General features: G+C 43.7%; 1 protein-coding gene across 1 annotated transcript; it reads left to right on the top strand.

Annotated features, from left to right (window-relative positions):
- Nucleotides 1-2,324: 2,324 nt before the first annotated feature.
- On the top strand, nucleotides 2,325-14,120 carry LOC308579768 (vomeronasal type-2 receptor 26-like; the record flags this gene model as incomplete). The annotated part of the gene is made up of 6 exons (XM_081180703.1): nucleotides 2,325-2,527; nucleotides 5,493-5,784; nucleotides 7,097-7,897; nucleotides 12,041-12,271; nucleotides 12,491-12,617; nucleotides 13,222-14,120. The coding sequence occupies 6 exons, from the start codon at nucleotides 2,325-2,327 to the stop codon at nucleotides 14,118-14,120; spliced, it is 2,553 nt and encodes an 850-aa protein (XP_081036829.1).
- Between the last annotated feature and the right edge of the window lie 993 nt (nucleotides 14,121-15,113).

The following is a 15,113-nucleotide window of genomic DNA, read 5'->3' as shown; positions in this document are numbered from 1 at the left end:
AGGGCTGTACCTCAGCCGGAGAGTATCTGCTTTGCATGCAGAAGGCTCCCCACCTGAAACTTTGGAGACAAAGCCTTCTAGACAACACTGACCCTACATGGACCAATGCTTCGACTCAATATGAGACAGCTTACTACCTTCCTATTTTACCCCTCAGAGCTACAGTCCTTGGACCCATGAACTACAGCTCCCAGGATTCTTTGGGGGAATCCATACGCTTTTAATATATGGTGTAGGTGGAGCCATTTTTTATTTTTGCCTTGCCCTTGGGATGCACCCATGCTGGGGTTCGGGAATTGCAAACACTTGTGAGAGTCCTGCTCTGTAACCACCGTTTAGGATTCCACATTTGGAATAAACACGGCGCTTCTGGAAACAGAAAATTTTAACCATGCAGGAAATGTGAGGGTTTCAAACCTAATCAAAGCAGTGGGATGGTGTTGTAATTGAGAAAGGGCCTTGCTCCTGCAAACCGTTGAGGTGTGTTGCAATCCCCTTTGATTACAGACAATCACCATCGCTGCCACCACCTTTGTGGTGACAAAGATTTGTCTGCAGTCACAGTCAAAGGCGATTGCAATGCCCTTCTCCGGTTTCCTGGAGATTCCCCAGCAGTTTTCAATGGGCAACTGTGCCTTAAACTATTTGGGAATCTGGTTCCCAAGCCAAAGGAGGAGGGAGCACTCCCCCTAAACCAAGCTGAGAAAATTGTCAAATGTTTTGTGAGGGGGCACTTTGGACCCACATTTATTAAACTCCTGCTCCTCTTCAGCCATTTCAACCACGCCGCAAAAGTGAGGAAGAGGGATTAAAAAAAAACTCCACGCAAGGATTTTGCACCCGAATCCGCAGCGGAGAGTGGGATCTACTTTTCCGACCAGGGCTTCTTCTAAAATAAAAGCAGTGAGGCGCCTTGCACGGTCGTTTGACTGTGTCGATGCCCAATTTTCTCTTGCAACGCGCGCGCGCCTTGGTTAAAGGAACTTGCCTCTGGGAATTTATTCCCCAATGGGAGCTTTCAAGCGCACGTGTTTTCTCCAGTCGCCGAGGCTTTAAATCTCTGCCTCGCTTTTTGCAACGTGGTTGAACTTTCCGGGGAATCGGTGCGCGTGCCCAAAAAAGCTAGGAAAAGTTGGGACACCAAAACGCCTGGTTAATGAAACCTGCAAGTGAGATCAGGATTCTTCTGCGAGGTGTGCCCTTTGCTTTAGAATCCACCCTTTTGGCGCAAAAGCAATAAAAATAGGTCTAGCCTTGAATCGCCTGTTAGAAGACCCTCATGCCACTGTTGTTGCACGGAGTCTCCCAAAATATATATAATATAAATATATACATTTACAAAATATGCAGATTTACGTCTCTGGCTTTATTACAAAAGAGACACACAACCCTCACACCTCCAATTTCTGCTTTTCTCTGGAGGAGCTTACAAAAAAAACCAAACCCCTCTCTTGAACTCACCTAAGGTCTTCCAGCGAGAGGATCCTGAAGCAGCTGCGCCCGTGGGGAAAAAGAGAGATCCGGAAGCGGGAATTTTTAAAAAAGCAGCTGGTTGCGACGTCGTTTCCGGAAGAGGAGCCCCATTGGAACAGAAAGCCAACCTGGAGATCTTGTGTTCCCAAGCTTACTCTCTGGAAGGGGGTTGCTCAATTTCCTCCCAAAAGCTTCCGATTTGAGGAAGGGGGGGGGTTCCTTTAGGATTGGCAAAGGTTGATGGGAATGGTGGTTCCAACAAACCCCCGCTGTGTTTTGGGTAGGAATGTAAGCATGGAAGAGGAAAAAAAAAAAAAAAACAGGTTTGGGGTTTGTTTGTTTTTCCAGCAAAGGGGAATCTTCAGCTCTCCCCAGCTCTCTTTGTCCCTAACCCTTGGCCATGGGGGGCTGATGGGGGTTGGAGTCCAGCCATTTCTGGACTTCCAGAGGGACATTGTTCCCACCATCTTAATGATTAACCTTTTAGGATGAGGTGAACAGAGCTGTACATGCACCTATATTATACTTTTGCATGTTCTTTTCGCGACTCTATGCATTCAATGCACACTTTCCTCTAATGCTCGTTTTAAACCTTTTTGCTTGGATACATCATCAGAAATATCAGGAAGTGCAAATTTTACCCTGTGCAGGAGACTATTTGTCACACGTGGCGACTGCAGCTTGGAATGTGGGGAAAGGGTGGAGGAAAGGAATAGGATTGGGGGTTTGGATTAGATGACCCTTTGGGTCCCTTCCAACCCCACAAGCGCCTGGTTCACAAAGGGGCAACCAAAATGATTGAAGGGGGTGGAGCAACTCCCCTGATTGAGCTGGCAAAGGTGGTCTCTGACATGGTTTTGGAGGAACACAGTCATTCAGAGATTGCCACTGGGCCCACTTGGGACTTCATGGCTTCCATGGCAATCATTGGGCTTACTCAAATTGTCATTATACCAGGCACATCACAACTGGAAGGGCACAACCTTGAATTCAAGATTGGGTTGCTGGAATGCACTCAGGTCTTTATTGAGATAGTTAGTAATCCGCTGAGTAGGTCTGTTTACAATTGTGTAGTAACAGATGTTTAGACAAATTTATGGAGGGGGAATGGGACGTGGGGGTGCTGTGGTCTAAACCACAGAGCCTAGGGCTTGCCGATCAGAAGGTTGGTGGTTCGAATCCCCGCAACGGGTTGAGCTCCTGTTGCTCGGTTCCAGCTCCTGCCAACCTAGCAGTTCGAAAGCACGTAAAAGTGCAAGTAGATAAATAGGTACCACTCCAGAGGGAAGGTAAATGGCATTTCTGTGTGCTGCTCTGGTTTACCAGAAGCGGCTTAGTCGTGCTGGCCACATGACCCGGAAGCTGTCTGCGGGCAAACGCCGGCTCCCTCAGCCTAAAGAGCAAGACGAGCGCACAACCCCAGGGTCGTCTGAGACTGGACCTAACGGTCAGGGGTACCTTTACCTTTGTTGTTGTTTAGTTGTTTAGTCGTGTTCAACTCTTCATGACCCCATGGACCAGAGCACGCCAGGCACTCCTGTCTTCCACTGCCTCCCGCAGTTTGGTCAAACTCATGCTGGTAGCTTTGAGAACACTGTCCAACCATCTCGTTCTCTGTCTTCCACTGATCCTTGTGCCCTCAGTCTTTCCCAACATCAGGGTCTTTTTCAGGGAATCTTCTCTTCTCATGAGGTGGCCAAAGTATTGGAGCCTCAGCTTCACAATCTTTTCTTCCAGTGAGCACTCAGGGCTGATTTCCTTAAGAATGGATAGGTTTGATCTTCTTGCAGTCCATGGGACTCTCAAGAGTCTCCCCCAGCACCATAATTCAAAAGCATCAATTCTTCGGTGATCAGCCTTCTTTATGGTCCAGCTCTCACTTCCATACATCCCTCCTGGGAAAACCATAGCTTTAACTATACGGACCTTTGTTGGCAAGGTGATGTCTCTGTGTGGGACAAGAAGGTACAGTTAGAACTGGATATGGAACAACTGATTGGTTCAAAATTGGGAAAGGAGTACGACAAGGCTGTATATTGTCTCCCTGCTTGTTTAACTTATATGCAGAATTCATCATGCAAAAGGCTGGGCTGGATGAATCCCTAGCCGGAATTAAGATCGACGGAAGAAATATCAACAGCCTCAGATATGCAGATGACACAACCTTGATGACAGAAAGTTAGGAGGAATTAAAGAACCCTTTATTGACGGTGAAAGAGGAGAGCGCAAATATGGTCTGAAACTCAACATCAAAAAAACGAAGATCATGGCCACTGGTCCCATTACCTCCTGGCAAATAGAAAGGGAAGAAATGGAGGCAGTGAGAGATTTTACTTTCTTGGGCTCCATGATCACTGCAGATGGTGACAGCGGTCATGAAATTAAAAGATGCCTGCTTCTTGGGAGAAAAGCGATGACAAACCTAGACCTTTACCTTTATGGAGGGTGAAAGGCTACCCAAGGTTATTATCTTCAAGGATATGTTCTCCCTCCTCTGCTGAAGGTAGGAGACCCCTGTGTGATGGTTTTTGGGAATCACATGTAGGGAAAGTTCTGCTGCACTCATCTTCAGCTTGTGGGCTTCCCTTTGGGGCAACTCATTGGTCATTGTGATTATAGGATGCTGGACTTAATGGACCTTTGGCCTGATCAGCTCCAGGGCTCTTAAGATGCCAATAAAGATCATTCAAACTCATCTTTCTGCCTCCTTGACCCATGTCAGTCTATTCAGTAAACATGTTTTTCTCTTGCTCTGCACCTGCTCTTCTGAAGTTCCAGAGGAAACCTCTCTTCCCTTTACAATTATCTGAACCACAGCGATTTATTCTTATTATTTACAGAGTCCAAGGGATCCTCACAGTCCACCCTCAAATATTGCATTTGGGAACAATAACACAAACATCACAATTAAGGGCCCCTGAAGGATTATTTCTTCCGCTGTGCCTGAAGGGTTTGATGTATAAAATATCTCATGTGCCACAGAGTCCTTGGGGCTAAGATATAGGGCAGGTGAGGGGGGAAGCTAAGTTTGTGCAAAGCTTAACTAGGACATAGGAAGCTGCCTTTTTGATCTGTACTATTTGCTGACTGGTAGTAGCTTTCCAGGAAGGGGACATCCTCAGCCTTGCTTGGAAAGGTTAGAGAGGATTGCACTTCACACCTTCTGGGTGCAATAGAAGATGCTTGTCCACTGAATTTTTGGCCCTTCCCCTCAATCCTCCTTCGACAAGAGACCCAGAATGATAACACTGTTTCTGGTGATGTCTCTCACAACCTATGGGTTACAGCAGAGGGTAAAGTGCCCACCGATTTTCATCGGTGATGTAAATTCTCCTGTGAATTTTTACCGGCCAGCAGACCACCTCATTGGTGGAATCATATCTCCAAGATTCTTTCAAAAGCAGCAATACTTTACCTTTTCCAGTAGCCCCTTCAAGAGAATTGTGCTGTAAGTACTGATGTATTAATGGGATTTATTTCTTCTCCTAGCTACTCTCCAGTTTCTTAGATATACCTGTGTTACCCCTGTTTTCTGGTAGCCTAGCTGTGTGTGAAATATTTGATTTGGTTTTATCATTAGAAATCTACAGTCAAACAATTTATATAATCATTTCATGAGATTCCCCCCATCCCCTACAATGGGTCCTTGTAACAGAATTTAAATCTACATATGCACACGTTCCCCACAATTTTCCATTTTCCAAATTATCCATAATCTTCATCACTTTACAAGTGATTCTTAGAGTCCAGCTAAAGTTTTGATTTGCTTGCCACGGTCTTCTAAGTAAATTATAAAATTTTCCCATTCTTTTTAAAAGTCCTTGTCTTGGGTCCTGAGTCTCCCAGTTAGTTTTGCCATTTTGGTGTAGTCTAGAAGCTTGGCTTGCCATTCCTCCCTAGTCGGGATTATTTCTTCCTTCCATCTTTGGGCAAGTAGCACACTTGCAGCTGTTGTCGCATACATAAACAGTCTTTTGTAACTGGATTGAGGGTAACTGTGTGACACACTATTTTTGCAGATGGGAGATTGTGAGGAGCTCACACGTTCTGTCATTCGCCCTTGCTGTTCAGGATATCAATGATAATCCCAAACTCTTACCAAACATCACCCTTGGCCTCAGCATGTATGATACCGGTTTTCATGGAAGAATGACTTCCGATGCCCTGATAGACCTGTTTTCTGGTGGGGAAATCAATATTCCAAACTACAGGTGTGGAAGACAGAAAAAGCTGTTGGCTGTTCTTGAAGCGGGTGAATCCGACATCTCCACACACATTGCAAGCATGTTGGGCATCTACAAGATCCCACAGGTAAGAACTGGGTGAAGGTCCAACACACCAGGCAACGTATGCCACCTAGTCAGACTGTAGGGAAAACTTAGGATAATGTAACTGATTGTATTGCTTACCTTACATTGTATACTGCTTTGAAACATTGTCTTTCATGAGGTGAAGAGCCATATAGAAATAAATTGAGCCTGGAACCTTTTGCATGTAAGTACAATTGTTTAATGTACATTGAAATGGGAAATGCATAATGTGTTTCTTTTGTATACTGTGAAGCATAACTGGAAACTTTCATTGGTTGTATCACAAGGTGTTTAGCTCATCTATGTATATGCTAACCTGGGAGGCATCCCTATTGGGTGGGGTGCTCTTTTTTCTTAGCTGCTGAAGAGAATGGATGTGTTTTCTCTCTGTCTCTAGCAAACTGCCTGAGCCTGAATAGGGGCTTCAGTGGAGAAGAGATGGAGCTCTGTTTTTAGCTCAGAATGCAATATATTTGTAATCCACGTTATTATCCCACATACTGGGACCAGTATAAGAGTTATGCAACTAAGCGAATGTGATTCTGGTTGTTTTCAAGTTACGTTCTGTAGGTAAAGCCTATTTTTGATAGAGTTACAAACTTGGTGGATCAGGGGAATTCTGTGGACGTAGTGTATCTTGATTTCAGTAAGACTTTTGAAAACATCCCCCATAATATACTTGCAGAGAAGTTTGGGCTGGATGAGGTAACTGTTAGGGGGATTTGTAACTGGTTGGCTGAGGGTCCTCTTCTGTGTTTGATGCAGTGTGGACATGGTGATCCATGCATTGGTGACTCAAGGCTCCATTACTGCAATGCACTCTATTGCCAGCAAGTAACTCCACTGCTGTAAAGTGTGCTCTAGTGGCCCAATCACTGAGCTCTTTGGGGGAGTCACTGTTAGTGGTTCCCAATGGCTCAGATCCAGAGTTTGTATCCAACAGGAGACATGTGTTCAGTGTTATGGCCCAAATGATATCAAACTCCTTTCCAGCTGAGGATTGGCAGACCACTTCACTACTGACTTTCAGGGGCCTACTGAAGTATAATTTTATTTTATTTTATTTTAGCAGGCAATTTAATTGAAGTTTGATTTGAAAATTTTACATTCTTGATTTTTTTGTATTGCATCTTTTGAAACTGCTTAGAGACTATTGCGGTTAAACAGTAGAAAAACTGCTTCTATCTATATATATATATTTAAAACCCACTTGTGAGGTTTGCCCTATTGAATTTACCATCATCTTTCACATAGAAGTGTCCATTGTTACTTCTGAAAAAGAAACCACCAGTCTCTTTTTCTTTCCTCACCAGCTCAGTTATGGCTTTGTTCTTAATGATAAAGCCCAGTTCCCTTTTGTCTACTGGATGACTCCAAAGCAAGACACTCAGTACCAGGGGGTGGTCCAACTCCTCCTGCATTTCCGGTGGACGTGGGTCGGCCTCTTTGCTCCAGACAATGACAACGGAGAAAGGTCCCTGAGTACCTTGACGTCTCTGATGATCAAAAAGGAAATTTGTATTGCCTTCACAGAAAGAGTTGTACGTAAGACTTGGCTCTGGATACCCCATGAACTACCTGCCATGTGGAGAGAAGTCAATGTATTTGTTTACACTGCAGACTCTCAGTATGGACTTTTTATAATCATCGAGGTGGAATCCTTATTTCAAAGGGTACAGAGTGGAGGGAAAGTCTGGATAACCACAGGTCTTCAGAACAAATTCTCATTATGTGATACTGACTGCTTCCCATATGTGCATGGCTCTTTGTCCTTTGTAATGAAGACTAGAAAAAGGACCAAAAAGGACTACTATGAGCCAATGTCCCCAACTAGTCCAAGCTGCATGGTAAATGTATTTGATTGTTCGTATTCAAAGCATGCCTTGTCCCTGAGGGGTTTAACAAAATGCAGGGAGAAGAAGAATCTGAAGTTGCTGCCCCAGGAAGAAGTGGAAAGGATTCAGTCGCAAGACAGCTACATCAATTACTTGAATACCCAAGTTGTGGCTCAGGCCTTAAATGCAGCATATTCATCCAGATCAAAGCGGAGTTCGATTGTGGGAGGTGGAAGAGGAGGAGGCAGGTTGGAACGTCAAAGTCTATGGTCATGGCAGGTATGTCCGTTCCATTTTGCAAAGGATTGTAAGATTTCTTACTGTCAGCAGATTCAGTGCTGTTTTATGTTTTCTTGTGATTTTGAATAATTTGCAGTTGGTTTGCTTTTTTCAGTTTGTTGCTGCTTTTTCACGAGTTTCAAGATTCTTGGCCTTGTGGTTTTCTGGAAAGTTTCCATGGTTTTTTTTTAATGCAGCCCTGTGGCCCTCCACCTTTGCACTGGATCCCCTACAACCCCACGAAGGCACCAAACAATTTAACCCCTGTGTTGCAAACAGTAGTCAGTAATATCCAAGGCAACACAATGACCAAATACAATGATACGATATCAATATGCACTCTTTATATAATAAGAAATATATGAAAACACATAAACAGAAAAATTATGAATCTCTGAAAGTCACAAATTATGCACTCTTAATGGATTCTCTTGAAGACATAAAACCAAATAAACTTAAGTCTTATAAGTCTCTGAAAGTCTTTCTCTGAAAGAAGCAATGTATCAGATTCTTATCTGGTGAAAACAGCCTATAAAGCTTTGTTTATGGCGTCCAACGCTGTCAAAGTAGTTTGCAAACAGACGTTGTGAACAGTGATTCCGGACATACCCATTGTTTTCATGGAATTCTTTCTTCAGCACAGCAGAAGGATACAAAAATGCTTCATAAACTGTAAAAGAATATTAAAACAATGACCTGCATATGCATGGTAACTATAATAAACTCGAAATATTATGAACTATACACATAAACTATAATGTCAAAATAAAACCAAAGGTATCCTTCTGCTGTGCTGAAGAAGATATTGTATCATTGTATTTGGTCATTGTGTTGCCTTGGATATTACTGACCCCATGAAGGCAGCCAGGCTGAATAGTTCCTGGGGTTGGGGAAGGCGGAGGCAGCACAGAAGCTGCATCTGAGAGCCCCTGCACCACCTGAAGGCAGCCAGGCACTCCTCAGCTGAGCTGCCTGATCCCACTCCTACTTGCCTGCAAGCAGGAATGGAGGCGGGGATCTCTCAGAAGGGGAGCAGGCTGGGGTGTGTGTGGCATCATCCATTGCTTGCTTGCTTGCCGCCCCAGCCCAGCCTCCCCTCACTCAGTGCTGGGTCCGCCAGAGCTGGAGGAAGGGGGTGGTTGTTGTTGTGGCAGCGGCGGAGGGACCCAGCGCTGGAGGGTGGCAGGTGCCTGCTCGCTTGCTGCCTGGCCCGCCTTCCCTCACTAGGAAAACGGAAGTGTGGCACTCAAAACGGAAGTTATGCTCAGAACAGAGCACGTTCGGCTTCCAAAAAAAGTTCCAAAACCGTAACACTCATTTTTGGGTTTGAAGTGTTCAGGTTCCAAGTAGTTCGAGAACTAAGTGTAGGAATGATCGCTGAGTTGTGGAGCACACTCCTGCTCGCGGGCAGCCTCAGCTGTCTGCACACGTGACCTTGGGGTGCGGAGCACACTCCCCCTCACAGATAAAGCCACAGCTGTCTGAACATCTTGCCCTCTGTCTAACCTTTTGCCGTCTCAGTAGTCTGCTGTGTCCTGTCTGTGACCTTTGTCTCTGAGACCTTTGTCTCCTTCATCATACATTGTGCAAGGGGAAAATGACGCGGTGGAAACAGGTGCCAAAATAACTTTGTACCACCTCACGATCTTGGGACTGGAAGATGTGTAAAGGTCACAGTCCAAATGTATCTGCGTGAGTTTGCATATTGTGGCAATAAAAGGAGCCTCTACAGAGCTAGCTGGCAGCTTTCTTGTGCACAGGTCACCTGCATGATCAACTCCTGCCTCATGTCCTTCACTTCATCTGGCACCCAGGTCCATGGGGCCAATTTTACTCACTTCGCTCGGCAAGAGCTACAGATGCGTCCCTGCGTCACTTTGCTGAATTAAGAAACATCTCATTACAGCCTTGCTGGCATCCCACACTACACTTAGATCCGTTTCTCTACTCCAAAGGTAGTCTATTCTGCTAAAGGAATTATATGTGCTGGGGGGGGAATGTGAATTGGCTTTCTAATGGATGCTAAAGTCGCCATAAATCAATTAGATCAAAATTTAACACCATATTTAAAAAATGCAATTGGTAGTTTCCCTTTTCTTGACTCTTTTTTCCTTATAGTTTTATCTACATCAAGCGAAACACCACCATTGAAGTCACCCATCATTATTACGTTATTATCACACAAGTCAAACCCTTTCTCTTCCAAGTCCATTTCTGTTCATTGGGAGCGTAAATTCCCCCTAGAATAATTGAGTCCCCATATAAAGGTAAAGGGACCCCTGACCATTAGGTCCAGTCGCGGATGACTCTGGGGTTGCGGCACTCATCTCGCTTTATTGGCCGAGGGAGCCGGCATACAGCTTCCGGGTCATTTGGCCAGCATGACTAAGCCGCTTCTGGCGAACTAGAGCAACGCACGGAAACACAGTTTATATAATAATACAGTGGTACCTCGGGTTAAGTACTTAATTCGTTCCGGAGGTCTGTTTTTAACCTGAAACTGTTCTTAACCTGAGGCACCACTTTAGCTAATGGGGCCTGCTGCTGCTGTGCTGCTGGAGCACGATTTCTATTCTCATCCTGAAGCAAAGTTCTTAACCCGAGGTACTATTTTTGGGTTAGCGGAGTCTGTAACCTGAAACATATGTAACCTGAAGCCTATGTAACCCAAGGTACCACTGTAATAATAATTTATTATTTATACTCCGCCCATCTGGCTCGGTTTGCCCAGCCACTCTGGGTGGTTTCCAAAAGAATATTAAAATACAATAACCTATTAAACATTTACCTTCTTGCCGGAGTGGTACCTATTTATCTACTTGCACTTCATGCTTTTAAACTGCTAGGTTGGCAGGAGCAGGGATGAGCAACGGGAGCTCACCCCATTGTGGGGATTCGAACCACCGATCTTTTGATCGGCAAGCCCTAGGCTCTGTGGTTTAACCCATAGCACCACCCGCGATCCTAATGCCCCAGCTAGATTCAGTTTAATTGCCATCATTCTGCATTCTTCATCTTTTATATTTAAAGATGGTTTGGGGGTTTAGGGTCTAATTTGAGATTAACATACATCATTACCCCTCTCTTTTTTTTATCAGAAGAAATGAATTTTTGTCCCAGACCTTTATTTATTAATAATTTTCTGTGTTGTCTTTTTATATGGGTTCCCTGCAAACAAATAATGTCTAATTTCTGTTTTGTCAAAATGTGTGCTACTTTATTCCTTTTCAATTTATTATTTAATCAATTTACATTCCATTTAAGAATTCTAAGATCCATTTTCAATTAAGTCTTGTTTACCCCTCTCCTTCCATCCCCCCTGCTGTTTGTTCTCCTCTTCCTCTTCTTCAATCTCTTCCTTTTCTTCTGCTCCCTCCCTGTTTCAAGACCTTTCTCATAATGTGTCTGAAGCACTCTGTCTTTGATATTTCTAGAATTTAAAAGGACCAGACAATCTCCTCGAAATTTTCCTTCTTCTTAGCATACAGGGATTTAACCCTGAAAGCATGATCAATAGTTTTATCTACCTCCTACTTTTGTATCTCAAGCACATTTGCAAGTGCCTCAGTTATTTTAGCCCTTATTGCTTCATCAGATTGCTGAGGAACAGACCTAAATCTTTTTTAAAAAATTAATAAGCGTACTAGGACTAGACAACAACATTTTAGACTACCATTAGGCAGCAATACATTTACAAGCTTTTGCAGCCTCACAACAAATGGAGGGAATCTCTAACCATCCTTACAATCTTTGAGTTTCAGGGTAATCAATACCACTGGATAGTCTTCTTTATAAAATTTCCTTTATGCGGTTATTATAGGGAAAAGAGGATCCTGCAATAGAAAGATGACTTTATCCTTATTAGAACTTAGTGTTTTGCCCTTAATAAAGCCATCTTGATCATTCTACCCATATTTTCCCCAACATCTTAATCAACCTTTCCTGTATGTAATAATGCGGACTTTGGTCATCCCCAAAATGCGGAAGCAGAATGAGGGGGGCCTAATAATCTATCACAGTTGCTATGAGTCCAGATGAGAGATGTGCCTCATTGAAAGAAGATAAGGATGCAAAAAATTAGTGGTGATTTAACCAACATGGGTTCTCGTTCTCTCAATGCTGGAGTTTCCTCTGTCATTCCAGCTTCATCCTTTCTTGAAAGAAGTCCGCTTCTATACTAATACTTCAGCTGGTGGACAGTACTTGGATGAGGATGGGGCAGTGGCTGCTGACTTCGATATCGTGAATCTGGTGCTGTTTCCTAACAACTCTCTTGCTAGAGTGAAGATTGGGAGAATAGAGAGACAGGGGTCCTCAAATATGAAGTTCACTATTAATCCGGAATCAATTGTATGGCCCAATCTATTTAAGAAGGTATGAAAAATTATATCTGTCCTTTTAACTATAGCATCTGCCACGCTCTAACAACATTTTGAATAATACATATGACTGCAATCTTCTGCTCACTTCCCTGCAGCTAAGTCCCACTGAGATTAATGGGACTTGTTCTTGAGTAAACAGGTATAACCTTTAATCCAAAGGCACAATTGCTACTGACACTTTCTCCTTGGTGCTAAATCTCTTTATGTCTAGACAGCGCCTCATTCAAGATGCACTGAAAGCTGTCTCCCAGGATTTGCCAAAAAGGTTCAGGAAGGGAAGCCACCGTGCTGCTATGATTGTGCTCCCTGCTCAAAAGGGACCATCTCCACTCAGGAAGGTAGGGAAGGATCTCAGAGGAGAAGACTTTTGATAGGAGGATGGGGCAAATTTCTGAGTCACTCCAAACATGATGTTAGTAATGGCACCTCATGAATGAAATACCCTCTTCTGGGAGGGCTCCCCTGTTCCCACCCCCAGCACCAGGAAATTTTATTTGTCCATGTGGTCAAGCATGTATAATTAACCTGTATTTAATAATGGTAGCTTTTCTACAAAATTTTGATTTGTGGTTTTTATAGTGTTATTTTCTCATTTCTCATATTGGCTTCTACTACATAACCCATATAATTTTAGAGATGGAGAGGTGAAACATCTTTGAAATCCAACCATTCATCACTAAAGATTAACTCATATGAAACCTCAAGGATATAAGTACTGCTCAATAAAATCAAAGCCTCTTGTTCTAAGAGAAGCCAGTGGGAATGAGTTGATGGATTGAGACTTTTCTGGCTGTGAATGTTTGCCTCTCTCCTTCCGTACAAAACAACCGTCTTTCCTGATTTCTCCCTTATGCCCACCTTTCCTCAGAATTGAAACAGCATAAGCCCATTGTAGGTGTGTGACTGATATTAAGATACTGAAGTGTCTTTTCCTCTATGCAGATGCTGATGAATGCACCAGTTGTCCAGAAGATCAGCATCCAAGTGAGGACCGAGATCAATGTGTCCCCAAAGCGATCGTCTTCCTGTCCTACGAGGAATATTTGGGGAGCCTCCTAGCTTCCCTTTCTCTCTTCTTATCCTTAACCACAGGCTTTGTGTTAGGAATCTTCATTAAATACAAAGAAACTCCCATAGTCAAAGCCAACAACAGGGACCTCTCCTACATCCTCCTCATCTCCCTCCTGCTTTCCTTTTTGTCCTCCTTCCTCTTCATTGGAAGGCCAAGGAAAGCCACCTGCCTTCTCCGTCAAACAGCATTCAGCAATATCTTCTCAGTTGCCGTCTCTTCTGTGTTGGCAAAAACCATCACAGTGGTGCTGGCCTTCCTGGCCACAAAACCAGGAAACACAATGAGGAGATGGCTGGGGAAGAGTCTGGCCAACTCCATTGTCATTTCCTGTTCCAGTGTCCAAGTTCTCATCTGCACCATCTGGCTGGGGGCCTCTCCTCCATTCCCAGATTCTGACATGCATTCCCAGCTTGGAGAAATCATCCTGCAATGCAGTGAAGGGTCTGTGCTCATGTTTTATGGCTCCCTCAGCTACATGGGCTTCCTGGCTGCCATCTGCTTCACGGTGGCTTTCCTAGCCAGGAAGCTGCCTGGAAATTTCAATGAAGCCAAGCTGATCACCTTCAGCATGCTGGTCTTCTGCAGTGTTTGGCTCTCCTTTGTGCCCACCTACCTGAGCACCAAGGGGAAATACATGGTAGCCGTGCAGATCTTCTCTATCTTGGCCTCCAGTGCTGGGCTTCTGGGCTGCATCTTCATTCCCAAATGCTACATTATTATACTGAAGCCAGATCTGAACATGAGAGAGCATCTGACAAGAAAAAGCTAAACATGACATTTGATTCTTAGCTTTAAGGATATCATAGAATCATAGAATTGTAGAGTTGGAAGTCCCCACCTGAATCTTGAGTGGAAACACAGCTTTTTGTTGGTAGTGTTTTCCAGAAGGCTCCAGTAAACTCCACAAATATGTGTGTGCATGTATCCTTGTCAAAGTTCCCTTTGTTCACTTGTGATGGGGAGGAGATAGATAATTTGCAGTAGACCTCTTAAAGTTTCTGATTCCCAATTCTTCACTAATAGCAATTGTGGAGTTGCCCATTGTTGCTTGAAATCATTCCTGTACCAGGCTCTTCTGTCTTGAGTTAGACTGCACATTATTCATAGCTGAGTTTCCTAAGCTGCTTAAGACGTTGTCAACTGAATTGCTAAAGTGAAAAATGAACTTAGCTAAATTAGAAGAAAAGGGACATTAAACGAGCTACATGAAGGACATAGATAAAAGGTCATATGGGAACGGTTTGCGGAAAAGAAATATTTTTGGCACGTGAGTGTTGACGAGGATCAAAAGTGCAAGAGTAAGGAGAAAACTTAGTACATTGAAGGACATGACTGAAACTTGATATTAGGTAGTCAGAAATGAGATAAGTGGTCTCTGGAGAAGTAAAGTTGTCAGACATAAGGAAAGTGGAATTTGGCTAAAGTTTTGTTCCATCTACAGAATACAAGATTCATGTGATAATGAGCTCATGTAGGCATGTCCTGGTATCTATGCTAACCAAAGGGAATGTGAACAGTTTGACACCAGAAAGGTCTGTTTTCTTGGCAAAAGCAAATTGAAAGCATAGTACCAGGTGTTTTTACACCAAGAGCTTGTCTCCTCTTCAGAAGTAACTGAATCTGGACAAAATACATCTCTCTGGGAACGTTTTTCCTGCTTTGCATGTTTCGATCTCTCTTTCTCTTACTTTCCGACTCCCCCTCTCCCACTGTATTAGGAACTCTGATTCTTGAAATAAAATAGCATTTTATAACCTATTTC

The sequence above is a fragment of the Podarcis bocagei genome (assembly GCF_964188305.1).
Source record: "Podarcis bocagei genome assembly, chromosome: 2".
Classification (NCBI taxonomy): Eukaryota; Metazoa; Chordata; class Lepidosauria; order Squamata; family Lacertidae; genus Podarcis; species Podarcis bocagei.
This window is presented reverse-complemented; position numbering and strand designations above follow the sequence as displayed.